Source organism: Nyctereutes procyonoides, unplaced genomic scaffold (genome assembly GCF_905146905.1).
Source record: "Nyctereutes procyonoides isolate TBG_1078 unplaced genomic scaffold, NYPRO_anot_genome, whole genome shotgun sequence".
In the NCBI taxonomy this organism is placed as follows: Eukaryota; Metazoa; Chordata; class Mammalia; order Carnivora; family Canidae; genus Nyctereutes; species Nyctereutes procyonoides.
In genome coordinates this window covers 5,554,270-5,581,802 of record NW_026575051.1, presented here as the reverse complement: position 1 = coordinate 5,581,802, position 27,533 = coordinate 5,554,270, and the positions used below count along the sequence as shown (strand labels likewise).

At 43.2% G+C, this 27,533-nt stretch overlaps 2 protein-coding genes across 10 annotated transcripts in view; one reads left to right on the top strand and one right to left on the bottom strand.

The window, feature by feature from the left end:
* STK38 (serine/threonine kinase 38) overlaps positions 1-1,587 on the top strand; it is a 41,355-nt gene extending 39,768 nt beyond the window's left edge. For 2 of the 3 annotated variants that reach the window (XM_055330018.1, XM_055330019.1), the window contains exons 13-14: positions 416-510; positions 1,189-1,587. In XM_055330018.1, the coding sequence (XP_055185993.1) occupies positions 416-510; positions 1,189-1,319 (226 nt within the window). In that variant the 3' untranslated portion in view covers positions 1,320-1,587. The remainder of the gene's footprint in view (positions 1-415; positions 511-1,188) is intronic. The other variant, XM_055330020.1, reaches the window with a different exon arrangement.
* A 5,348-nt stretch (positions 1,588-6,935) lies between these two features.
* Positions 6,936-27,533, bottom strand: part of KCTD20 (potassium channel tetramerization domain containing 20) — a 39,941-nt gene continuing 19,343 nt past the window's right edge. For 2 of the 7 annotated variants that reach the window (XM_055330060.1, XM_055330061.1), the window contains exons 2-8: positions 22,227-22,411; positions 19,115-19,388; positions 16,007-16,109; positions 15,326-15,446; positions 13,822-14,019; positions 12,317-12,427; positions 6,936-10,586 (exon numbers count right to left, since the gene is read on the bottom strand). In XM_055330060.1, coding sequence (XP_055186035.1) covers positions 10,294-10,586; positions 12,317-12,427; positions 13,822-14,019; positions 15,326-15,446; positions 16,007-16,109; positions 19,115-19,388; positions 22,227-22,386 — 1,260 coding nt within the window. In that variant the 5' untranslated portion in view covers positions 22,387-22,411 and the 3' untranslated portion in view covers positions 6,936-10,293. Of the gene's footprint in view, positions 10,587-12,316; positions 12,428-13,821; positions 14,020-15,325; positions 15,447-16,006; positions 16,110-19,114; positions 19,389-22,226; positions 22,436-27,533 lie in introns of those variants that run through there. The other 5 variants (XM_055330059.1, XM_055330058.1, XM_055330062.1 and 2 more) reach the window with 4 other exon arrangements.

The window sequence follows — 27,533 nt, the reverse complement described above, 5'->3', positions numbered from 1 at the left end:
TTTGCACTTTCATAAGTTTTACCTTTACCTCCTTGTTGCCACATTTTTAGCCCTCTCCTTGTTAACACCTGTGGTGGAAGGTGAGAGCCCCGCGCGAGAGGGCACCCAGAGGTTTAGTTCCCCTTTTAACAACTGGGCAGGCCACAAGGGCAGTGCGTTAACCTCGGATTTGACTTTCTCCTCATGGGTTTTGTCTTTCTTCCCAGCTCTGGATAATTGTTAGTTATATTCTCTCATTTGGATGTGGCCAAGTGGCGTGGTCGCTTGGTGTCAGAAGCTCTTCAGAGAAAGGAAATGCTGCCTGCCAGTGGGGTGGTCTTCCCGTGTCAGGCCAGGGTTCTTTTTGGAGAAAAAATTAGCTGTGAGCCATGTGAGTACTAACTATAGTAATTTTTGGCATGTCTGTTCTTGGCAGAGAGAGACCTGCTGCAATATCTATTGAAATCAAAAGCATTGATGATACCTCAAACTTCGATGAATTTCCAGAATCTGATATTCTTAAGCCAACAGGTAACATCGCCAACACTGCCTCCTGCTGCATTATAGGCCCATTACTTCCTGCCAGTTTAGGGGTTGTATTCACAGGTCAGCTAGAGAACTTTAGTTCTTTGGGTTCTTTGTAAGTATTTTTCTAGTGCTAATGCTGGGTAGCAGTGACACCTTGTCGAATGGAGAATGAATACAAACTCCCATGCTCTCTTTCCTTATTTATTAATTTATTTTTTTAAGATCTTTAAAATTGATTTTAGAGAGTGAGCATGAGTGGGGGGAGGGGCAGGGGGAGAAGGAGAGAGAGGATCTCCAGCAGACTCTCCATTGGCTCTCGTGACCCTGAGATCATCACCTGAGCCAAAATCAAGAGCCCGGAGCATAACCAACTGAGCCACCCAAATGCCCCACGGACTCCCAGTGGAGTGGGTAAATCACAAAGGTTTGTTCTTTTTTTTTATTTATTAAAGGTTAGGTAATCTGAAATGACAGAAATGGGAAAATGGAACTTTTAAAATATTTGTGACAAATGGGAGATTCAAAGACCATAGACACGCAAATGTAGAAAATTTGCAGAGTGAAAAGCAGTTTTTCCCAAATACAAACTTTGCTATCTTCTTCAGAATGTCCTGTCCTCAGTACTGAGCAGTCCATCGGGGTAAGGCAGTGAATCAACTCTTACATCTATTTCTTTCCCAGTAGCTACAAGTAATCACCCTGAGACTGACTACAAGAACAAAGACTGGGTCTTCATCAATTACACATACAAGCGCTTTGAGGGCCTGACGGCTCGGGGGGCAATACCTTCCTACATGAAAGCAGCTAAATAGTGTCCTTGAAATAGAATCCTAAATGGAGCAGAGCTCTTTGTACAACGTTACGGTTTTCCTCTTACACATTCTTTGAAGAGTTTCCAAGAAGTTTATGGAACCCGCCAGTATGTCATGGTAAACTCTCCTGAAATGTGACAGTAAGTGGATTCTCTTCCATAAAGCATTGGAAACCTGCAGAACAAAGACAACCATTTCTACTGCGTCGGCCATAAACATCTGTACCGCTTCTTCAGAAGCCTCATGAGCCAATTTGATAAGAGTTCTTTTTTTTTTTTTTTTTTTTTTTTTTTTTTTTTTTTTTTTTTTTTTTTTTTTTTTTTTTAATTTTTTTTTTTTATTTATTTATGATAGGCACACAGTGAGAGAGAGAGAGGCAGAGACACAGGCAGAGGGAGAAGCAGGCTCCATGCACCGGGAGCCTGACGTGGGATTCGATCCCGGGTCTCCAGGATCGCGCCCTGGGCCAAAGGCAGGCGCTAAACCGCTGCGCCACCCAGGGATCCCTTGATAAGAGTTCTTAAAAAACTCGTTTTCCTAAGTTCATCAGAATGAAGGAGAAAAAAAAAACAGCCATCATCAAACATTATTAAGATTGTAACATACACTTAACTGAGTATCAGCCAATTTCTGTGATTTTTGTGACAGACCTGCTTTCTGCCAAGCCCACCAAGTATTTCTTTTTCCTTTACAGCTAAAAGTTCCATAGTACTAAGGAAACAAAGCAATAATGAAAGCCTCAGCAGCCAGCGTTCTGGCTGAAGGAAATGATCCACCATCCTCTGAGCAGGTGGTGAGGGTAGTATCTCCCATACCTCGGCCTCTGGTGAGTGGCTCCTCACAGCCTCCATTCATGGTGCACTTTATTTATGGTACTAGGATAAAGACCCTGAGTCCACTGATTTATCTCCTGCCCATCTAAAACACTCATGCTGCTTTTCTGAGTGTTGGTGGGGGATCCTAGCGTGATCCATCGTCGCTCTCAGAAGACCCAGAAGCCACTGGGCTTTGCCAAGGAGTCCCAGATCATGTGGAAAACCCTTACTGTCCCTTCATGGCTGGATCAAAAAATCCTTAAGATGGATGTTGTTGCGGACCAGCAGTAGCCACAAGTGCTGTCAGCAGGAACTCGGTTTGTTCCTGGGAACACAGCAGGGAGAGTCCAGGCAGAGGCAGGAGGCCTGGAACCCTCTTGGCCAAGGTGCTGTTCCTGCTTGGTCTCCAGAACCTCCTCTGAAGTGAAGGAGCCAGCCCAGTAGAAGGCGAAAGCTGGCCTACAGGGCCCTGTAAAGCTCGCTCCTCCTCAGTCCTTGGTGCAACTGTGTTTGGTGTCTCTCTCTCTCTCTCTGATATTTGTATTTGTCCTCTCCAATTTAAGTAACCATTTTGCCTTGGAATCATGATTACTGATTTTTCCTTTGCAGATGCCTTCCAGGGCAGGGCAGGGGCGGGTGCTTCTCTCCAACTTAAAGGGCAGCCTGCTGCTCAGGCTGACCAGTCCTCTCTGCTGTGGCACTCTCCCAAGAGACCCTCTGAATTTTAGCACAAAGTGCCTTTTCTTTCACACCTGCCACCACCTTAAGAGGAATTTTGTGGCATCAGAAAAATGTGGAGGTTCCATACTAATGCATTAAGATTTTTGATAACTCTGAAAGCATCATTTGCACCTCTGTGGTAATTTTGCCTATGGCAAAGCGTCATGGCCAAGCGACAACAGGGAGTCCGCTTTCTGCCAGTCTTGAGGTTAATTAAGATCGACTTGAAAGTATATCCTGGCTTAGCCATTGGGATAAAGAAAAATGGGATATCAGAGTTACAGTAGTAAATGAAACTGCTTTGAGTTTCAACGTCTTAGAGGAAGGAAAAAGAAAATAATAGGGAAGCATTAACTTTGGTTGAAGGTAATGTTTGCCCTTTAATCTTTCACTCATGGTCTGCTAGAGAAAAGGAAGTAAACGAGATTCTTTTGTGTAACTTTGTCATTTCGTTGTATTACCAAATAGCTGAGGTTTTGATCCCGAGGTGTTTTGCAAGTATGTTTGGTAAGCACGGTAAAGAGAAGTTAGCAGGAGTGGTGATAGTCTGTGTGTGGGGACTGCCAGGGGATGATTTGTTTTAGGGGAGGATGCCCATATTTTAAACTTCTGAATAAACTGTGTGAAACGGTGTGAATCTGATGTGTTTTAAAGCCAGCGTGGTTCATAACTGCAAGGGGCAGAGTGCTGTGGCTTCTTTTAGCCCGTTTATCTGCAGACCATTGGAACTATTCATCACCATGTTTAAGTAAAGCGCTCTTCTGTCTCAGGGAGGCTGGGGCCTGCTTTTTTGTTCCCCGAGGATGAGCCTTCTGAATTGGTTTGTATAAAGAGACCATCTTCTGTTGGCCCCATGCATGTGTTCTTTCTGCCTGGTTCAGGGCTGCGGGGCAGTGGGGCCTCCCCCTGCAGCAAGGCCAAGGGGACACCTGCTGACAAAAGTCCTGTTAGTTGTTGGACTTCCGTACAGCTGTTTACCCGCCTGGGGTCGACCAGGACCCTCACAGGCTCCTGGGATGGGACTTTGGCAGAGCCTTTTGGGCCCTTTGGGTCCACCTGCTGGGGCCCCACATCAGCCCCTTCTTCTGGGCTAGGGAAAGGAGCCTCAGAAAGAGGAAAGAAGAGTAAAGGCCATCCCGGGTCAGAACCGCAGGCAGAAGGAAGCTGAATGCAGCCAGAATGGCTGTTGTCTTTGCAAAACTTAGAGTTTCAGGAAACATGTTGGGAGCCGCTGGTTCAGCGTTGGTCCTCTTCACAGACAGTACTGCCCCTGCTCTCTTAGGGGGGAGTCAGGAAATAGGACTTGGACCGTACTGCATACTGAAGTGAAACAATGCTGATGTCATTCAGCCTCCTCTTGATTTGGGGCTACATCAGGATTTTCTTCGGTGCCTGTTTCTTTTTCTTTTTAAATTTTTTCAAAGTAGGCTCCACACCCAACACAGGGCTTGAACTACCGACTCTGAGGTCATGCGTCCCATGCTCTACCGGCTGAGCCAGCCAGGCACCCCCCCGCCCCCCCCCCCCACATTTCTTTTTAGAATTACTTTGAAAAGCTATGAATGAGTTCCTTCAGGATTAATATTCAGGCTCTGGATAGCAGGCTGCAATGTCAGAGCTCATGTATATGGCATAATAGGAATCCTCTGCCATCAACTGTTAATGCTTTTTCTCTGAATTGGTTCCTTGGGAGGTGTGTTTGGGTTTCACTCTTTCATGGGGCTCTATGTGGAACCCCACATGGTATTTTTTTCTTGAATTCAAAAAGGATTCAGTGAATGGTATTTCCCTTTCCTAGCTAGCATACATTTCCCTGGAATGATCTACGAAAGCCAGCACTGACTTGGAAACCACCTCCATGATGCTTTTCAGGTGTACTTTCAGGGAAGAGCATCTTGCCTAAATCACATGAAGCACCCATCATATACAGAGCACAGTACTGGGCACCCTGGGACGCACCCGGGGAGCCCCCTGTGGTCCTGAACTGCAGCGCAGTTGGAGAGTTCCCACCAAGTGGCCTAAGGGCACGCGGCACCAGCTGTGAAGTCCTGGCGGAGCAGTGCGATAGCTGACCTGGAGCTGTTGGGGGACCTGGTGGTGTTGGGGAGCTGAGGGAAGCTTCCCGGAGAGGTTTCTTTTAAGACTTATTTATTCCGGAGAGGTTTCTTAATAGCAGTGACTTGGCAGAGGCGTGGAGCTGTTACTTCCTCATTTCCCCGCTCCCACTTCACCTCATCTGACTTCCGTCCCTAGTGTGAAACATGTATTCATTATCCCAGGTATAAAACCTACTAGTTTTTGTTTTTATAGTCATTTCTCTGGTCATGGATGTCCTGTTATAGCCTTTTGCTTTCATTCAGTCCTCAGTAAGATTTATTTAAGAAGAGGGGGTAGGGGGTAAGAGGAGGGAGGCTGAGGGAGAAGCAGACTCCCCGCCGAGCAGGGAGCCCGCCTTGGGGCTCCATCCCAAGACCTTGGGATCATGACCTGAGCTACCCAGGCAGCCCTTCAGCCCTCCTTACTTGATCAACCTGTTGCATGCATACTGTTGACTTAAAAAACAAAACCAAAAGACTACTCTCATCCAACTTTCTTCGTGGTGGTTTCCTTGCCACTGACTGAAATGCTGAGGATCGTCTGAGCAATGCTTTTGCCCTCTTTTGACTCACGTGGTCTTGGTGATCTCCCCAACACCGGGGCTTCAGCACCCCTTTTTGTGGGGAGTTCCTCAAAGTGACCAACTTCCAGCCCCAGCCCTGGAACACTAGATCCCACGAAGCCAGGCGCCCGCTAGACACCGCAGTGTGGAAGGCCTCGTTCAGACTCACACTACTGCAGTCCAGACGGAACTCCTGTTGCTTCCCACTGGCCTTTTTGACTCCGCCTACTCAGCTGTCCAGCCAGAAACTTCTTTCCCGGCTCCGGTAAACACGCACAGCAGGGGCACAGCCATCCATCTTACTGGTGCCTTCATTTCTTGCTGAATCTACTGCTGTGGCCCCTTAGCTGACCTCTGTCCCTGGGCCTTCCCCCTTCAAGTCCACGGGCCTCGCTGCTGCCAAAGAAATTCAAGTCTGACCATGTCATTCTCCTGCATAAAACCCTTCAGGGCTTCCAATAGTTTATATGAACGAGACCAAACACCTTTTCTGAGGTAGAAGAGTCCTTCCTTCCTTACTCTGGCTTCATCTCTGCATCTCCCCAATTCCCTGATGATTATCTCACCTTTGCGTCTTTTCTCAAATAGTGGTGTTGGCCTGGAACACCTCCTGGCATGTTCACGGATCCAAAAACAACTCGTGTTTGTTCTTCACAATTTGGTTCACATAGCACTTGTAGAGCACTCTTGCAAACTCTCCTCATGGTGAAGAACTGGCTACTGCATGCTCTTGGGTTTTCTGGGTGACTTGGACTGTAGATAGAGGTTTTCCCCACACAAATCTAAAAATCCCTTGGAGAGGAACTGTCCTGGTCATTGTGTCCCTGTGGTCATATAGGACTTGGCACAGAATGTATTTAATAGGCCATGTCTACAGAGACGTTCTTAACCTCTTTGTTGATAAAGGCAGGCCTGCTGGGAGGTGTTAGTAGCACCCCTTGAAATTATTATCATCGATAAACTCCTAGGCTAAGGGAGCTGAGGAAACTCAGTAAGCACCAGACTGGAATCAGGCCAAGTCACAGAGACCAGAGGAGGAGCCCGCAGCTCTACAGCAGTGTTTTCCAGGGACCTGCTCTTCATTCCTGCTGCAGTTCCTCATTTGTTTGAAACCAGAACATCAAAGTCTGAGTCCTCTTACCTTCCAAATTTATATTTGGCTTTGTGGGGCCCTACTAAGTTCGACTGGAGGATTCAGGAGGGCTTGAATGCCAATGAACCAGGAACTCAAGAAGGCAGACTCTTAGGGTTCTGGAACCCGGGAGTGATTAATAGGTAAGAAGGGTGCACATTGGCTCAAAGTGACCCTGTGGCCTTGTAGGAAAGGAAGAGGCTCTGCTCTGGATAGTCGAGGTGCTGCTACTTCAGTCCCTCTTAATGTCCTGGCTTCCAATTTTATTTTCTGCTAAAAAACAACATGGACACAAATGATAATACTTTATTATAGAAAAAGCATCCCAAGTAATAGGATATCGTAAACACTGGTAGGTGAACAAGTGCAACTTTAAAAGTAAATACAAAGTAAAGAGGCAAAATCTACAAGCATTTTGCCTTTAAGAGAAAATGTAATGTTCTCCTGCAGAGGCAATCCCACCCAGAGCACAGTGTGGCTCCATCTCCCCCAGTGAAGCCATCAGGTTTGCTTTCTGAACTCGGTAAGAGTTCATTTTAACAATTTCAAAATAATGGCAAGAAGTGGCATTGAATAAATTACTAAAACCCCTGATTCTTAACCTTCTGTTCACACTTAATAAAAAAAGACTCTATGTCACACTCTGACAATTTGAGTTAAAGCCTGTGCTGATTGCTTCCTGCAAGTATATGTCTGGGCTTATTCTACAGTATTTTCAGAGACCTGTATACATTAGATGACATACTACTTTCTTCAAATTTAGCTTAAAATAATATATAGGCTATTATACATTGTGCAGTAAATTTACTTTCTAGCTTCCTTACCATTTTTGCTGGCATCTTTTCTATACTTTTCCTCCACTTGGGAGAAACCATGACGTCATCTCATGTTAACACTCTGCCCACTCTCCAGCTCAATGCCAAATGTTTCCTAATCAACGATGCATGATGATGATGCATTCACAAACTCAGATTCTAAACTCCAAGTTCAGGTTCCTCTTGGCTCGCTGAGCTACCTCTGAGTTAGACAGTCTGAGCAAAACCATCTTCATAAGAAGATGTATGAACAGCCTGGCTTCCTTATTTAGGCACTTAGAAAAAAAAAAACAAAAAACAAAAATCACCAAACCTGAGTTCCATCTTTATTAGAAATATCTCTTGCCGAACTGGCCAGTGGTGGACTCTGAAGGGAATGACTGCAACCCAGCCCTTGTCCCTGCAGCGACTGAATGGTCCTGCCATTAATGGAATGTCCTGGCCCTGGGAACAGAGCAGCCATGGCTAAGGGGAGCTACTAAATTACAATGATGCTGAGTTCCAGGTTGGGAGGGTGGTGGGTCCATAAGACACCTCCCTCTTCACCAGAAGGGAGCTTTAGGCCCCACTTTTCCCTTTGTCACCACTATCCAGTGACACCAGCAGATTTACCTGTATGGGTTTCAGGCTCACTCACCCTATGGATTGCGGCCAAAAGCACATTACCCACCTTTTGTGTGTGTGGGGCAGCTACTTCTTGAAAGCCTGAGGAAATGAGTCATTTACATAGAACAGAGCGCTACATACATGCCATACTTTCATACCTGGCTTTTTACCTAGGCAAAGACTAACTGGTTTTAGAGTGTCAGCTGCGGCATGTTCACACTTGAATGTTAATACAGAAGACGTAGAATGAAGTTATTACACTACACAGTTAATTCAGATTTCCTTTGTGATGGCATGGAAGGAAGTCAACTGAGAAGCAGAAAGGAAGCACCATTAAATGATTATCTGGGCTGGACAGCTATTGGTAGGAATGAAGTACTGGTAAGGTCAAAGCCAAACCAGACCTCAAACAAGAGTCAATGAGTTTCATAGACATAAAAGTCCCCTCTGGAAAAACAAAACAAAACAAAAAAGTCCCCTCTGGCTACAAAAAGACCTAATCTCAAATTGAACCATTACCATCAGCCTTACAAATTGGATGCCAGTGGTAGTCAGACCTACTATAGGTGGGAGATGGCTCAGTTTAACCACTTATTACTACTTTTTTCTGAGTAATGAACAGAGCATTGATTTCCACTGTGATGCTGCTCACATGTACAGAGAACACACTTCTTAACGTTCTTGTTCTTCAAGCCTTGGAAAGAGTAGCTTTTGACACCCATCTGACTTTATACCTTTGGAGGACTATGATTAGGGCAAACTGGAATCGACTAGTTTGCCTTATGGTGTCTTATGGGAATGGAATTTAAGAAAACTAGTCATGTTACCTTAAAGAACTTGAAGGAAACTATGTACCTCTGAAATGTGTGAGGACTACAGGCTCTGGGTAGGTGGCCAACCTTTACCACAAGATGGGAGATTAGCCCCAGACATTTAACGTCTGGCTCTAGACTCTAGATTTAGCTCTGCTGTTAACAGCCAAGGGGCCATGAGGGAAAATGGTTCAGTACCGGGGGGAGTGGTCTGGGTTGTCACACACCATGCCATACTAACCCAGAGCCAACAGATCAAACAAAATTACTGGGCCTAACATCCCTTCAACTCATCCTTCCTTTGGGGATGACGGTACTATGGTTTTCTAACCCAGTGTGAGCACTGTGATAGGCCACTTCAAAAACAAATATCCTGATATCCAAAAAAAATTCCATTGTATGAAAAGAATATATAAAGTAAAATCCGGCACTGGGGTAAAACCTGGGTAGGTGATGTTTCCCCACCCAGCTTCACCCCAAATGCCCCCTTCCCTGGAGCTCTTAGAAGTCTTTTCTGTTGAGAAACAGAGCACTTGTCAGAAGTTTCTGCCCATCTCTTGAAAGCCTTTAAGCCCATATCATCTAAGGTTTCCAAGCCACACTTACAGTAGTGCGCTGCCTACAGTGAAGACCTACAGCTTCTTCACATCAGATTCCAAGCCAGATAATTAAAGTGGCCTGATTCAAAAGATTCTTCTGGAGCTGTGAATTTGATTCCAAATGGTCATTCCAAATAATTCCTTTAGACTTGAACCTGACAAGGTTTCATAAACATTGTTACACTATTATAGTCAAAGAATCTGCCTTTGAGTTATTCACTGAATGAATGAAAAACAAAACTGAATTTAAACTCTTAAGAAATCCCCTTTGGACATTTTGATGAGAGCCTAGTTCTTCCCAGATGTGATCTGGGCACAGAGGCCACCAGGAGTGGCATTTTCATTGACCCCTAACAAGAATCCCATTAGTGCCAGCTTGTGGGAGCTAGAGATTGTCTCTTTTTAAGGTTTGGTCCCTTTGCTGCCAAGTAATTTGCCTGGTATAAAACAAACAAAAAAGCCAAGAACAAAGTATAAAGGATGAGAGGACTGCTTTGATGAATACGAAGCCACAAGAGTCTTGACTTTCTTTCCTGCTTTTTGCAGTTATGCGAAGACTCTGTAAACGGCACCAGATTTTTCAAGTTACCAGGGCTGCTGCAAAGTTGGTAGCTTAATTACCAGTCAGTGCTTTTTTATCCGCTGCCGGAGGCACAGACTTTTCAGTAATGAAAAGGACACACACTAACTGTGGGAAAAACGGAAAGGACGGAGAAGCAGGTCTCCTACTCAGGGTGAGACAAACCGTGGGAAGGGCTAGCTGTGGGCATCCAGTACAAAGAAGGGCTCCGAAGAGGCGTGGGTCCACAGCTGGCCCTAATCCTGAAAGTTGTTAGAAGCCATCTGAGAAAGTGGGGCATTCAGCCGGTCAAGTTCATCCACTTGGGGTGGGTGGTGCATTAATATCTCATGGTCCTCCAAGACATCTTCTCCAGCAGCTACCAGATTGGTGAGGGATTTGCTTCGGACACACTGGAAATCCACATGGCGACTCTTCCCTTCTTCCTTTTCCCAGGACATCTGAATAAAGGGGCGCTGCACATAGTTATAGATTACTTCAGACCGGCCACCAGGTCTCCTCTTAATTTTTTCTTTACAGGTAGGGTAACCTGAAACACAGAAGGCCATTCTCATGACTCCAGGAAATTGCTCACTCTAGATTCCACGCTTTCTCTTTGCCTAACCACAGTAATTTCCTCCCAAATTCAAAGACTGTGCATAAGAACTACTGGAGAAATGGGCAGCCCCGGTGGAACAGTGGTTTAGCGCTGCCTTCAGCCCGGAGCGTGATCCTGGAGACCCAGGATCGAGTCCCACATCGGGCTCCCTGCATGGAGCCTGCTTCTCCCTCTGCCTGTGTCTCTGCCTCTCTCTCTCTGTGTCTGTCGTGAATAAATAAATTAAAAATCTTAAAAAAAAAAAAAAAAAACTACTGGGGAAATGACCTCTGACCATGTCCTGCCACTCCCAACCCTCTGTGCTACACTCACCTCCTATCTATCCAGGTTAGCAGGTCTTATCCCTAGAAGGGAAGTAACAAAAATTCTATCCCCTCTAATGGCAGGGTGAGAAGAGCCTCTTAGTAATTTCAGAAGCCTGTACTCACTGGCAGCAATGCCAGAGAACAGAAATCCTGCTAGGCCATGGTGAACTCCAGTCTCTAATTCTAGTGCTTAGAGAGCACACTGTAGGAGGAGTAGTTTAAGGTATACATTACACACTTTCTTAAAGAAAAGACAGGGAAGTTGCCTGAAGTATCTGAAAGGCTATCACATGGAAATGGGAGTAGAAATCTTAGAGTAGCTTCAGAGATTAGAATTGGAAGACAGAAGAGAGAGGAAGTTATGTACTAGATATGCTGAAGAATGTTCTAGTGGTAGGACAGTATGACAGGCTGCTCTGGGAAATGGAGTAATCCTTATCACCCTGTTCCTGGGGTTTCTTGTGAAAAGGAGGGACCCAGTGAAAGGTTTAATAGACCTCAAAAATCTCTTCCCACCTGCAATTCCAACCTAAGTCAGACACAGTGAAGATCTGATATGTCTCAGTAGGCTAGACTGAGACAGCAAGAATAGTAAAACACAAGAGTCAAAGACTCACAGAGGGGAAACCAGCACAACTTCAGCGTACTCTAAGAGTCAGCGGCTAAGACCCTTTCATGGAGACCATAGGTTGGGAGCCACTGCTCAACATCATTTAAAACCATTCTATCGGGATCCCTGGGTGGCGCAGCGGTTTGGCACCTGCCTTTGGCCCAGGGTGCAATCCTGGAGACCCGGGATCGAATCCCACATCGGGCTCCCGGTGCATGGAGCCTGCTTCTCCCTCTGCCTATGTCTCTGCGCCTCTCTCTCTCCCTCTCTCTCTGTGACTATCATAAATAAATAAAAATTAAAAAAAAAAACCATTCTATCAATACAGAAATTCCTCAAAGGTATGTAGTGGAATAAATTCAAATTATAAGTCTCTAGGCTATAGTTTTCAGAAGGACCCTTCCAGATTCCAAAAGGATCCTTAGCACTTGGTGAGCCCCTGGGGCTCTGCTCCATTCACCCAGTAGTGTCCCTAGCCCTTACTGCTCTTTATCCCAAAGCAGTATGCTGGGACTTATTCCTCCAGCTGTTTTAAAGCATTTACAACTGGAAATAAAATGGAAAGGAAATGTAAGGGTGAACAAATGCAGAACCAGGAATCCTTTCAACAGGTAGGAATGTAGTTCTCACAGGTGTCTATTCTCTAGGTCCTCTGGAAGCCAAGTTTGAAGGACATAAGCGGTGCCCAGAGATACAGCCTATTCCAGAAGCCATGCAAACTGAATACTAACTGGGATATTTATTACCTTCAATTCCAATGCGAATATTTTTCAGGCCTCTCTCCTTTAACACTGTTTTAGCAACATCACGGTTCTCAATATATTTGAAGAATCTATAGAGCTTGGAGCTATAAAGAACTGGAAAAAGAAAAATTGAGTTAGTCATGGAATGAAGACTTCTGAAAAAGGAGGGAGATGAGCTAACAGAATCAGTCTAATGAAAGGTATACCTGACCCTGATGCCAAAAAAAAATCCAGGTAGATCACAGATTAAATGTTAAGCAATAGATCAAACATAAGAAAGAAACCACCTGAGAAATTTTTATAGTCTCAGGGTGGGGAAGTCTTTTCTGGGTATGACCTAAAACCCAGAAGCCATAAAATAAAAATTAATGCATTTAAAATAAAAATTAATACATTCAGCTACCTAGAAATGCAACATTTCTGCTTAGCTAAAACCACTTTTAATAAAGCTAAAAACAAATAGTCAACTGGGAAAAATATCTGCAGCTAACATTACAAAGGGCTAATTTCCTTAATATATATACAAAGAGAGAGCCTTCACAAATCACTAAGCAAAAGACAATCCAATTCTGTAATAGGCAAAAGGCAAAATAAAGTTACAGAAAAGGAAATTAAAATGGTTTCTTAAAAATTAAAAAGATGGTAAATCTTGATTGTGGAATGCGAAATGCAAATTTAAGTGTAAATGCAACGCTATTTTTTATCTGAGTGGCAATGATAAAAGTTTAGTAAAACATTGTTTTGGTGAGGGAACAAACCTGTCATGTTGCTTTGTGAGTGTAATATGGAGGAGAATCTGGCCACATTTATCAAATTATAAAGGAACATGGCTTTGGCACAGAAATTCCATTTCTAGGAATATTGTTCTATAGAATTATACATATGAAGAGACTGTGTTTAAAAGGAAATTTATTGCAGCATCATTTATAATTTGTAGCTTAAAAGCCCAGCAACAGAACCAGTTAAATCAACTATGGCACAGTCATACGGTGGAATAGTATATAGCCATTAAAAAGATCGTGGAAGCTTTTTATGTAAGACATGGTGTTGAACAGTCCATAGAATATGGTAGCATTTGAAAAAAAGGGAAAAACATGGACATAATTGCTTATGTGTGTGCACTGAATACATCTGAAGGGTATAAAAGAAACTGAGATGAGGCAGGGGTAGGATCAAGACTTTTCAATGTATATCCAACCTTTTGTACTTTTTGAATTATTACCAATTCAAAAGGATTTAAAAATAAGACCAACGGAGAGAAGAGGGACACCACCATTTAATAGGCTCCGTATCACCACAGTATCCGACACCGGGTGCAGCAGTCGGAGTTGTAGACGCTCAGCATAAACGTTAGCCCTGCATCAGTCACTACACTGCACTCATCATCCAGGTGAGTGTGCTCACTGCCAGCTCAATAAGTGATATTCGCACTGCTTCTAGGATCTAGCTGCTACTCTGGGCAGCATGTTTCTTGCAGAAAACATGTACACCATGCAGGGGGCTCCTACTTTGGGAATATTCCTCCCCCATGGGAGGAGGGTGGTCTTCATCCCAGTCCACAGAATCCTCATCTGTTAGCACAACGATGTGGCACTCTCGCTCCCCTTTCTTGGCACAGCCCACCATGATGGGCAAGATCAATTCTTCAAGGTAGTGGTCAAACTGCTTGTGAGCACCATCATTAGACAATTCATGCAGTAAAGCACCTGGGGAGAGAAACTATAGGTGAATATCCTCTCTGCCCAAATGCAGATATTACTGGAGCAAAAAGACTATGAGGTAATGGCTGTTATTACTGAGAAGTTCCAGAGAGGTTACCCATTAAAGGCAGAAACTGTTTCTTGCTCCATGATGCTAATTAAGCTGATTTTGCTAGATGGGTCTCACATTTTACCACTCTTTAACTTCCTCATGTTTATTTATTTTATTAGAGAGAGAGGGAGGGAGGGGTGTGGGGTGGAAGGAGAGAGAGAATCCCAAGCAGGTTCCACCGCCCAACATGCCCAGCATGGAGCTGATGCAGGCCTCAATCCCACAACCCGGAGGATCAAGATGTGAGCAAAAACCAAGAGTTGGATGCTTAATCAACTGAGCCACCCAAGCACCCCCCTCACGTTTAATAATCCCTGAGCATTCTGACCAACTGAGGTTTTGTTAGCTATACAATGTCAGACCACACACATTAATAATACCAGAGACAGAACTACCATTTGTAGTACCCGTTCTGAAGATGCTCTGGACCCCAATTTCATGGATTTACAGTACCACAAAGAGGAATCATCTGAAGTTTGAGGACACCAAGGGATTTGCTCTAAGTGTGAGCTAGACCCAGTAGAGAAACCACAAGTCTAGAGAACTTCAAGGAATATGCAGGGAAATGTATTGTGAACCTTACTTATTTTAAAAATAATTTCAGGAAGCCTAGGTGATAATAAGAGAATGGTGTTTGTAGTCAGACAATCAGTTCTAATCCCAGCTTTAACGCTTACAGCTTTGAACAAGCTAATTTCTCGGTCTTCTCATTTGTTAAATGGGGTTATCGCCCACCCTGCAGGGCTCACTGTTTTAAGAATGAAGCAAGTTCACATCTAGAAAGGACTTAGTACACACGAAGTTAATAATAATGGTAAAAATAATTAGAAGAACCCAGCCAGTGTATGTTGTTTGACTCTATGGGGGAGAGAATCAGGGGACCTGGAGACTAATGTCCAAGAATCAGTATCACTATTTATTAGTTGAGACACCAAGGTTCAAAGAGGAGAAGTAGTTAGCTCGGTGCCTTGCTGGACAAGCTAGATTCAGAACCCACCACACGTTCTGGTTTGTTTACTCCACACTTCCTCACAGTGCTCTGAAGCAGGAAGAGGGAACAAGTTAGTATCACGTCTCTGCCTCTGCAGAGATTTTCAACCATGCTTGAAACTCTGTTTAGTGATCAAAAATAGCAGTTGATTCCAAGCAAACTCAAAGTTCAGTGGCTCAAATGCAGCTGGGAGCTGCTCCTGTACTCACTCAAATCTTGACATCGGATAGTGTTGAAGTCAAAGTTAATGCAGAGATAATCACATGTATCTCTAAGGTCTGGAATCGAGATGCCATCAGGACAATTGATGATACCAGTTTTGTAATAATCCTGTAAACAGATTAAAAAGAAATGTAGGCAAAGAACGAGACGAAGAATGACCTCTTCAACCCTCTATTCATTCCTGGTTCTGTTAAAATGACAGGTTACTAGAACTATCACCAAGTTGGCTGACTTGTCAGCTGGCAAAGTAGCCCCTGGTCTCTCCTGGCATGCTTAACCACAACCTGGTACCTGACTGAGCTTGCACAAGCAAGAAGTACCTAAAAGTTACAGGAATGGAAAACAGAGGGAAGGGCACCTGGGTGGCTCAGTTGGTTAAGCGTCTTGCTTTTGCCTCAGGTCATGATCTCCAGGTTCTGGGACAGAGGCCCAAGTCAGGCTCCCTGCTCAGGGGGATTTTGCTTCTCCCTCTCCCCCTTCCCCCTGTTTATGCTCTCCTTCTCAAATAAATATTTGAAAAAAGAAAGATAAACTAATTAAAAAAAGAAAATGGAAAGGAAACTGGGAACCAGAGACTCTAAAGTCAGTAACAATTTGATGGAACTCTGAAGGCTTCTGACTATGCTTGCGTCTGGGGAAGAGGATGTCAGGAAGAGGCTCCTACACACCAGCACTGTTCGAAATACGGTAGCACTGATTCCTTCCGCGATCTCATACTCTCCCTTCTCATTGGGCCGAGTGAAGTTGTACTCTCTTCCTGGTCCAAACATTCTGAAAGACATCAGGCAACTATGTTAACCTTCTCTAGTTCAAGGGATTCTTCACACATGAGAACTGCTCCCATCTTCATTCTGGAAGACTCCATTCCATGTTCTCATAGTATAAATTAAAAAAAACAGCAATGGGACCCAACCCCTTTGAAGAAGCTCCCTCCAGGTGGTAGCAATTGCTTTCAACATTAGAATCCAAGCAGAGATGAAGCAGCAAGTCCTCAAGAAACACCTGTGGTAAGCGTCTGTGACAGTGAATGAAATAAAGCGGCATCTGCAGAGTTAGCCCCTGGAAAATCTCTGGCGTGTGTGAGGGTTGCTTCCCACATGCTCCCCACCGCCCAGGAACCTGCCTGTGTGTCGGCAGCTCAGGAAGACCGCGTGTCTCGTGCTCCTGACCCTTCCTGGTCCTTTCTGCCCCCCTGTTACCGTTACTTATCCAGTATGCCAATTCTCAGTAGTTCTGAGTTTTGCTTTTCAACACCTGTGTGACAGATGTATCTGCACTGGTGGGTGCACATGTTACTGTTCTCCCTCTCCTGGTACCTTTTAATACTGGGCTCTGGGAAAATGTCCTCCTTCAACCCAAGGAGTAACCCTAATGATGGGAACTTCAGGTCAAGTAGACAGGGACGGGAGGTGTTAGGCTCATCAGTGGTCTGCCATAGGTTAGAGAGGCAAGCCTGCTCTGTGGATGAACTCAGAGGTCATGAGGGTACAGGGAGATCTTACTTTTTCTTACTCATCTTTTCCCATGCTTCCTCCCTTCTCTCAGATCCCGTCCAGTACAACTGGCCCCATGACTTCTACCACTCAGATTACATTTCTGAGCTGTGGAGTGGGAAAACAGTGTGAGGGAGGGACAAGGCAGGCAGGCAGGATCTTTGACCAGCCTGATTTAAGTTCCTAATGGGGCCTCACTGCCATATCCTTCCTTCACCTGCTGGGAGTCCTGCTGTTCAATGTTAAAACTGTTACCCTCCACCCTAAATTGGCTGCTTTTCAGAGTTCTGAAAAAGACTCCAAATCACATGCTTTCCAAACCACGAACACCATATATAAGAAATCCATCCTGATAAGTGTCTTCAAAGAATGCTGACATTTTTCTGGAACATTCTGGTTGAAGTCTAGCCAAGACAGTTATGAATCAAAATAGTGAACACGGACAGCCTGGGTGGCTCAGTGGTTTAGCGCCGCCTTCGGCCCAGGGTATGATACTGGCGACCCAGGATCGAGTCCCACGTCAGGCTCCCTGCATGGAGCCTGTGTCTCTGCTTCTCTCTCATGAATAAATAAATAAAATGAAAACAAAAAAACCAGTATAGTGAACACATGCCATGTAACCAGTCCCCCCAACTATCATCAGCAAGACCTAAGCTCGAAGTTATTTATCTGGTAGTGGCATCGGTTAACATAAATCCATTTGCAATCTCTCAGCTTGTCCATCTTGTGACCAGTGGCCCATATTTGTACTCACTGCCTAGGCTTATGAACACTGTATGTAACCTCAGGACAGAGCAACCTAAGTATCTCTCAGAACTGATAACCTCAGCTGATGAACCACCTAGACAAAGAATCAGACTCTCTTGCCATGGGACAACTCATAACCAGATTCAAAGAGTGTCACTCAAGAATCTATTAATCTATCACTCAGAAAATGCTTGCCTTCCTTCTTGCAATTGCTACCTTCAGGGGCAATCTATCTCAAAGAGCCAGTCAGCACTGAGGGAACAGTTTCAGGGGGTGGGGATGGGGGGGCAGCGTAATAGTGGTAGTGACACCAAACCTGAGGACAGGAAGTCAAGTCTGATAAAATATAGGGCCAATTTGGAAAATGTTTTAATGTTCTAGTTTAGTCTTACTTTAGATGTTTGAGAAATATACAGGTTTGGTTCTGGTTAAAAATGGTTCTTCATGAATCTGTATGTGTATGTTCAAATATAAATATATTTGAATAGCTAGATTCCATTGATCCTAAAATTCAACAAATGAGTGTGGTCCATTCTGATTTCTAAATCAGTTCAAATTAGTTCAAGGTCCTGAGTGAAGTTAGATCTTTAAATAAGATCTACTTCCAAGGAGATGAAAGTCCTCACAAGTCAAATGTTTGTGTGTATATACACACAGATTATTATTATTTTTACTCTTATCCCAACTTGCTATTCCTCATGTCAAGGTCTGTGGTTGGTCAGAAAGAGAACTTCCTAATTCTCTGCCCAGGCTCCCAAGAATACTTTCTGGCCAGTACTCCTGCCTGGCAGGCTCTGCCTGTATTTCCTAAACTCTAACTCTAAAATGCTGGAGGCAGGAGATGGTGAGGAGAGTTAAGACTATGGTCTAAATGAAGCAGCACAGAGAATGGAATATGAAGAAAAGAAAGAAATCATGAAACACTAAAACAGCCAGATACAAAGATTTTGTTTGGGAAAACTTGGAATAGTGATGGAGGCATTAGAAAATGACAGCATGACACCTACTGCCAAGCCTGACGGATGGCAGGCAAATGTTTTTCTGTAAAATGGCTTTGCTGTTGTGTCATGTGAAACACGTGTCTAATTCTATTTGTTTATTGAAAGACTAAAGAAAAAAAACAAACACGACTTAGATCTCACCTAATCCTGTCTTTGACCTGTGGAACTCAGACAAGATTACTTTTGAGAGTATACAAATTATGGATAATAGAAATTAGGTATCTGACTTCTGTTTTAGACTGAGTTTATAGAGAAATTGGGAGGGATATTCAGCAGATTACTTTCCACAGTTCTAACTGACTACACTCCCTTCTGCAGAGGCTCAAAGCTGTACTGGCTTTGTAAATAAGTACCTTCCCTAAATCATCAACACATATAAGGCTTTTTATAAGCTTGCCATCCCTATTTCACAAAAGTATGAAGGTAGAAAAATAAGCAATGCAGTGCTTCTTTTCCTCACATCTAGTGCAAGATTAACAGGTACTTCTATTCATAGAGAACAGAGTGAATTTGGAAGGAAATTATTGTCAATTACCTTCCCAACATGGTATCCGGATGAGCAGTGAAAATTTGTGGATTCACAACAAAACGTGTGCCATCTACAAGAAGTGTCACTTTCTCTGGCGCCTGGGAATGAACGTTACTGCCAAAGCCCACAGTGCTGTTTCCAAATCGTTCTGGAGCCATAAAGGGTTCATGGTTCCGTTTATTCCCATTTTGGAAGCAGGAGCCTTTGACGTCTTCGGGAAGTGGCATTATGTGAGGGAACTGAAGATTTGCTGGCTGAGAGGCATAGTCAAGTGAAAGGTCTAAAAGATCATACAAACAAACCAAAATAACTTGACAGCAAAAAAGGCTTGGGGGAAAAAGAAACTTCATGTCTTTAAAAAACAACAAAAAACCCCCCAAACTTTTAGGTGTTTGCAGGCCAAAAACAAAAACAAAAAACCCAAAAAACCTCTTGCCTTGAACAAGTAAAGGAAAAATAAGCTAGAGACTCATATTGGACCCCTCTGAGCTTTTTTCCCACGTTTATATTTTGGAGAGGAGAGAAGGCAGGCAATAATGCCCACACTTTAAAATGTTTTAAAAATTTTAAAGTAAACTATGTGTATGGCTTAAAAAAATTTAAACACTAGAGAATTCTTGTGGCCAACCAGCAAGGCCCTGCCACACTCCAAGCCCTCCCCTGGACTTGTTCACAGAGGCAGTCACTTTTTACTTCTGTTTCCACTTCTGGCTCTAAATAATACTCTTGTACTTTTTATGATTTATTTAAGGAAACTGCTACCTGTGTGTGCAAAAACTCCATTTTTCACATTCTTCAAAAATTTCTAAATGTTTCTAAATTTTATTTCCTAAAAGGGATGACAGTTGTTGCATTACTTTTTCTAGAAATTCCCATAAAAATGCATTGTCACTATGCACTGGAGAATCCTAACACCACAATACCTTTTTTGAAAGAGGTTCAAAATGAGGTTAGGTTTGCCCTCAACAGAAAAGTTGCAATGCGGGATCCCTGGGTGGCGCAGCGGTTTAGCGCCTGCCTTTGGCCCAGGGCGCGATCCTGGAGACCCGGGATCGAATCCCACGTCAGGCTCCCGGTGCATGGAGCCTGCTTCTCCCTCTGCCTGTGTCTCTGCCTCTCTCTCTCTCTCTCTCTCTCTGACTATCATAAAGAAATAAAAATAAAAAAAAAATAAAAAAGAAAAAAAAAAAGAAAAGTTCCAATGCTGGTGGCCTTGAGTTAGGATTCCTTCACAGAACCTGTTTTTGTCTTGGTATCACCAAGCAGCCATTTGCTTTAAGCAGTTTATTTAATTTTCTAAACCTGGTTCATTTTTTAAAAAATAAGAATCATGTTCACTCCACCTCCCTCACAGGATTATTCTATCAGCTGAAATAAAGTATTGTGAGAGATTTCCAAGTGTGCTAATACCATATCATGCAAAAAAAGAAAAAAAAAGGCTTTTAACTAAATATCTGAAATTGGGATGCATGCAGTAGACAATTAGGGGGAAATATTTATAAAATGATTACTATAGGATTCTTTTAAATTGGCAGTTGTCCTAATATATTTTACTTTAATGTAAAAAAAAAAGTCTGTTATTTTAATGTAAAAAAATCTTTTTATGAAAAATTTCAAACATACCAAGGTTATTAACACAATGTGTAATATGCATATCCTGTCACCTAGATTTGACAAGCTTAACACTTTTCTACATTTTCTTCAAATCTTTTTTTTTTAAGAGTAAAAGGTTAGAAATACAACTGAATGTCTCACTCCCATCCCTCACATATTTTAAGTTTGTATACAATATTTTATGAACATGATCACTGCTCATGACTTCTGGGAAATCAGTCTGATTTCGGACCCTTAGATAACCAAAAAAAACTGTGAGCTAGCATACACACACTTTTCTTCTCCATTCGCTTTTCAAGAAAAAAAAAAACCCAAAATCTAGACCAAAGACCTATTGACTTTTGACAAATTTTCAGTGTGGCCCTGTGTTTGCACACCAACAGTTAAATTTCCACACGGTCCACAAGCAAGCTAGAAAGCAAGAAACACTTTAATCACTAAGATGGGCTTTTGAATTCAAAGTGCTGTTCTAAAAAATGAAAGTAAATACCTATGTCACAAATTCAGGATGCCTGACCCCGCCTGCCCACCAAGGAAGCAGTTCAGGTGGCCTGATTCCTGAAGGGTGCAAGTCCCACCGGGACTCAGTGCATAAACTCTCCCTAATGGCACCCTCTAGGATGGCAGGCACACCATACCCTGCTCCTCTGCCAGCGGATGCATCTAGAACGCTTCTAGCACTCTCTGCTTCTCTAGCAGAGCCTGGTCAGAAAGACACATGTTTAAATGGTGGCTGCCCACCTCCTACCGGTGTGGGCCTGGGCACGTTCTGTAAGCTTCTGAAGCTTCTGTTTCCTCATCTGCACAAGGAGGATGAATCTAAGCAGGGAACAGCACACTTTCTATAAGGGACCAGAAAGCTTTGCCGGTCAATCTCTGCCACTGCAGGAAAGCAGCCAAAGACCGTGTGTCAACAAACGGGCATGATGGCTGCATTTTTTAACTTTATGCACAAAAACAGGTGGTGGTTTAGATTTGGCCACAGTTTGCCACCCTTTATCTAAAAACATGTATGTAAAGTTCCTAGCACGGTGAACGCTCAATAAACAGTAACTCAGTAACTGTTATTATTAGTGTTGCCACTGCCTTTTAAAGTTAAGAAGAACCTGACAGTTTACCAAGAGCTTGCACATCCATGAACTCCAAAGTCTTCCAGTCTCATGAAGTAAGAATAATATTAATATCCCTGTTTTCTAGATTAAGAAAGCAGGACTCAGAAAGATTAAGGAGCTCATCCATGGTTATAGGTGATTAGTAGCAGAGCTAGAATTTGCATCTGTCTTCTGACTGCAGACCCAGGACTATTTTTCTTATACTGTTGTTGCTGAGTTGGGTGTGCTGTACTGATTAAGTAAGCAGGGATTTTTGGTGACAGCTTTATGTAACAGTGATATGTGAGCTAAGCCAATTAGCTGGGGATTTTTTTTTTATATGCCTTCTGGGTAGAGTGAATGCTCGAGTGTCAGAAAGCCCTCCCAAGTAAGTCAAGCTCTAACCCTCGTACCATCACTCCTGGGACCTGGAGGGTAAGTGAGGTTCTGAAGAGCAGCAGCAGCCAAGCTGTTTGTTTCTCTTTCTGGCGCTGGGGCTGTGGGCCCATCAGTTGGGCAGCTCGCTTCCTGCCACAGCCCTCTGTCACTCTCACTGCCGCGATGAACGTTCATGCTTGGATTCAGAATCCTGAACTGTCTGCTTGACCAGAAAAAAAAAAGCCTGGAAGACAGGAATATGCATGATCTAGAACATTCTCCAAACACGTTCCCAAGGAACTCCAAGGTATGAAAGGCAAGCTGGAGAACTCACAGATGCCTCGCATTCTTGCTCTGAAAAGAAATGACATCTTAAACGTTCCTGTGATTTTATACTGGGAGGAACTGCGTTTATTGAAATGGTCTTTACCAAACCACTGACAATGTAAAAACATTGACCACCTTGTTACTTGAGAATAATTTTAAGCTGTATCCAAAAAGAGACCTCAAATCCACAATTCTTGCTGCAGTCATGATCAGTTCTACAAATTAAATGGTAGTGCAATAATTTGGTGGTGTTTAGATCACAGACACAAAAGAGGGCAAGAATCCAACTGGTCAAAGAAAACCTGCCCATGTATTAAAAATAATCTAGGCACATATGCTCCTCTAACAAGCATTAGGAAATGCAAACTATCAAGCACTGTAAGGCTCATCCAAGAGTTGGAACAAGAAGTCATCTGCCCTCAAATAAGCAGTTTGACTTACAGTGCCCAACTTCCTCTTCATAAGTCCTCTCTCACTTTCTGTACCTTATGCTTAACCCTCAGCCCCTATGTCAAAATTACACCACAATGTCACTGGCTAGAAGGCTAACTCTCCCCCAAGCAGGGGAGTCATGTAAGGAACAAGTAATGAGTTACTGCCTCATGTAAGGCATTTGCTCCCAAGGTACAATGGGGAGGGGGCTATCGGGAAGCTTCATCCCTCTCTTTCAGGTAATCACACCCCCCAATCCCTCTATACTTTGGGGGATGTCCAACTATTCAAAATACTCCCGAAGTTCGCCCTACTTATTGTATTAGCACTTTCGGTTTATACTGTCCTGATTTCCATTGGTGCTCTGGTGGAAGAATGATCTTATGTCACCACCAATTTTTATGCAAATGGACTGCATCCTACCACCAGTTAAAGAAAAAGGTCACTAAGGGCAATAACATGTAGCATGGAGAGGTTAAAACAGATCCCTAGCGACTGGTAAAGTCAAATAAAACCACTATTGCTCTCAAGTTTGATTCAGAAGATGTCAAAGTCAGGTCTACAAAAAAGAAAAAGATCCATAAAATCAGAAAATGCTTATTGCCGACAAGGGAAAGACCAAAATGGGGTCTTATTTTTTTAATAAGGTTTAATCTATTTCAAAAGTACAACGCTTTTAGACTGTTCATTTTTTAAAGATTTTATTTATTCATTTGAGAGAGAGAGTGAGCGCACAAGCAGGGGAAGGAGCAGAGGGAGATGGAGAGGGAGAAACAGACCTCCTGCTGAGCAAGGAGCCCAACATAGGGCTGGATCCCAGGACCCCGAGAAGGTCTTGGGTATGATCTTTTAAAAGGCAGTACCTTTTTACTTCAGAGTAAGCTGAGTGGTGGAGATGAGGTAGGATGCCACAGAATTCAGTAAATAAACCAGTCCACCCTTCATCCATACTCCATAATTAGCTTTAGAAAATAATTACATCTTTGCCCAAACTTTTTTTTTTTAAATTTTTATTTATTTATGACAGTCACACAGAGAGAGAGAGGCAGAGACACAGGCAGAGGGAGAAGCAGGCTCCATGCAGGGAGCCCGATGTGGGACTCGATCCCGGGACTCCAGGATCACACCTAGGCTGAAGGCAGGCGCTAAACTGCTGAGCCACCCAGGGATCCCTTCAGTCTGTTCTTATGTGAAAACTACTACATTTCTTTAACTGTTTTAATGGCATATTGTTGACTTTGGCCTAGTTCCATTATTTATGCATACTAATGACAACCCTGCTAATGTTTTTTATTTAAAGTTGAACAGGTTTTCATTTTGCTTCACATATATTCTCTGATGATACCCAGGACTTCTGGAAATAGTTAAAAAGGGCTAATAGTAGGGGAGGGGAGAGACAACAAAGATATAATCTAAAATGTCTTCATGATCACCTTCTAAGGTATTAATGGATGGATAGCAAAGAGGCTGCCATTTTAAAAAATTTATTTATTTTATTATTTTAAAAAGATTTTATTTATTCATGAGAGACAGACAGACAGACACACACACACACACCAGGGAGAGGGAGAAGCAGGCTCCATGCAGGGAGCCTGATGTGGGACTTGATCCCAGGACTCCAGGATCACGCCCTGAGCCAAAGGCAGACGCTCAAGCCACCCAAGGATCCCCGAGGCTACCATTTTTAGAATATACTCCAGGTATCCATTTTTTTTAAACCAACTTTACTGAAGCTTTTCTGTCATAGTTCTATTCACTTCCTTTGCATGTGTGACCCTAATAATGTTCCAATTTCTGAAGAAATTCAGTCTTCTAACTATTGAAGGCTTCTGGTTTTCCTTTTCCCAGAATATTTCTAAAAATTTTAAGTAAGACCACTCCAGTATAAAGCCCATATAAATTCTGTTAACATTTTTAAATCTTGGAATTGTCCTACAATAGGTCCCTAAATCCATAATAATTTAGCTGTTTAAATGAGCAATGAGACCCTTGTTAGTAAATTATTTCTACTGGGTCCTCCCTACACACGTGCTTCCTTGAACTCTGGCAGACTGGTGAGACACGAATCACTTCTTAGAGCTCTCCTGCCACACTTCCCCCCCACGTGTGATCTTCTATCATGGCTCTAACTTTTATAACGTGGCCCTGTGCAGGTTCCTAAGTCTGTGTCTCAACTTTCTCACTTGTCAGAAAGGAAATAACTATTAATTACACAAAGTTGATATAAGGATTAAATGAGGTAATACATTTAAAGTGCTTAGTACAATGCTTGGCATGTATGGTGATTACTGTTCTATTCCTAAACCAGAGAGTCTACAAAGAGATTTTACCAACCTAATCTTATTTGCTACTGAAACAACTCCAGGAGGAATACTTTAATTATCCTCACTCAAATCGGGGGTGGGGGTGGGGGTGGGAATCAAGCTTTAGAGAGGTTAGCAACTTTCTCCAAATCATAACTCTAGCTAAAAGGCAAAGGTAGATTCCAGATTTAGGTCCCTCGATTCCTGTATTCTTTCCATCCAGTCACAGTGTTTCCCGCAAACCATCTTGCCTTTAATCCATTACTGACTCTAGAAGTTATTCCTTCTATTGTTTGTCACAAATGAAAGAGAAAGTCAGTAGTGTCACTGCTGCTATTCTTAACATGTAGGGGTTACGGCAGTAAGAATCCTGTGATAGCATGGTTATATTCTTCCACAAAATAAGCATCAGTAGTATTTTACTGCTTATAAAAGCAATATGTACTCACTGAAAAAAAATCAGTCAATATAGAAAGATACTTGAAAAATCAACAAACCTGGGGCACCTAGGTGGCCCTGTTGGTTAAGTGTTAGACTTTTTTTTTTTAAGATTTTATTTATTTATTTCAGAGAGAGAGAGTGTGAGAGTGCATGAGGGGAGATAGGTGAGGGGGCAAAGGGAGAAGCAGATTCCCCACTGAGCAGGGAGCCCAATGAGGGGTTTGATGATCTGAGCCAATGACAGATGCTTAACTGACTGAGCTACCCAGAGGCCCGAAGCATCAGACTCTCGATTTTGACTCAGGTCATGATCTCAGGGTCCTGGGACTGAGCCCCATGTCACGGGCTCCTCACTCAGAAGGGAGTCTGCTGAAGATTCTCTTCCTCTCCCTTTGCCCCTGCCTCCTGCTCTAAAATAAACAAAATCTAAAAAAAAAAATAAAAATATAAATAAAAAAATAAAGCTGTGGTGAAATCTTTGCACATAATATTATAACTTTGGGCATCTCTCCATTATATCCTTGGAATAAACTCTTAGAAGTAAAACTGATAATGAAAAAGGTAAACAGGGCAGCCCCAGTGGCTCAGTGGCTTAGTGCCGCCTTCAGCCCAGGGTGTGATCCCTGAGTCCCGGGATCGAGTCCCACGTCGGGCTCCCTGCATGGAGCCTGCTTCTCTCTCTGCTTGTGTCTCTGTCTCATGAATAAATAAATATAATCTTAAAAAAAAAAAAGGTAAATAATTTTTAAGTTTTGATAGATACTGCCAGATTATCCTCTATAAATATACCCATTTAAAGTATCTCCAGGGGCACCTGGGTGGCTCAGTCAGTTGAACATCTACCTTTGGCTCAGGTCATGACCACGGGTTCCTAGGATCAAGCCCCACACTGGGCTCCCTGCTCAGGGAGGGTGGGAAGGGGTGGGGGTAGTGTCTGCTTATCCCTCTCTCTCTGCCATTCCCCCTGCTTGTGCTATCTGCCAAATAAATAAAATCTTAAAAAAAATAAATAAAATCTTTCCAGCAATATGGGGAACTTTCACTTTCCAGAACTCTTGCTAGTGTTTCAGTTTTCTTCATCTTTGCTATTCTGATGAGTGAAATACAAATATAACTCATTTTTTGATATTCATTCTAATGTAATAAATTAACATCATTTTTTTCATCAAAAATTTCACCTTCAGGGATCCCTGGGTGGTGCAGCGGTTTGGCACCTGCCTTTGGCTCAGGGCGCGATCCTGGAGACCCGGGATCGAATCCCATATCGGGCTCCCGGTGCATGGAGCCTGCTTCTCCCTCTGCCTATGTCTCTGCCTCTCTCTCTCTCTCTGTGACTATCATAAATAAATAAATTAAAAAAAAATTTCACCTTCAAGAGCCTTAAAAGTAGGGACACCTGGGTGGCTCAGCCACTTGGTGCCTGACATTAGCTCACGGCATGATCCTGGAGTCCCTGGATCAAGTCCCGCATCGGGCTCCCTGCATGGAGCCTGCTTCTCCCTCTGCCTAAGTCTCTGCCTCTCTTTCTGTGTCTCTCATAAATAAATAAATAAAATCTTAAAAAAAAAAAAGGCCTTAAATTCTGGGTGGGTGGGGACAAACAACCACACTGGGCATGTATTAGGTAATAATGATTTATTCATATCAAGTTTGTCAGGCTTGACCAGAATCACTGGATGTTTCCCAGGACTGCTCTCATCTCCCTGGAAGTCTGAGAAAACAACATATGATTACAAGACCACCCACTAGACTAAAGCAAAGCAGCTTCTGGCTTTGGCTTCATTATTAACTAGCCATGTCACCAAAACATTCTTTAAGCTTCAATGTTTTCATCTATAA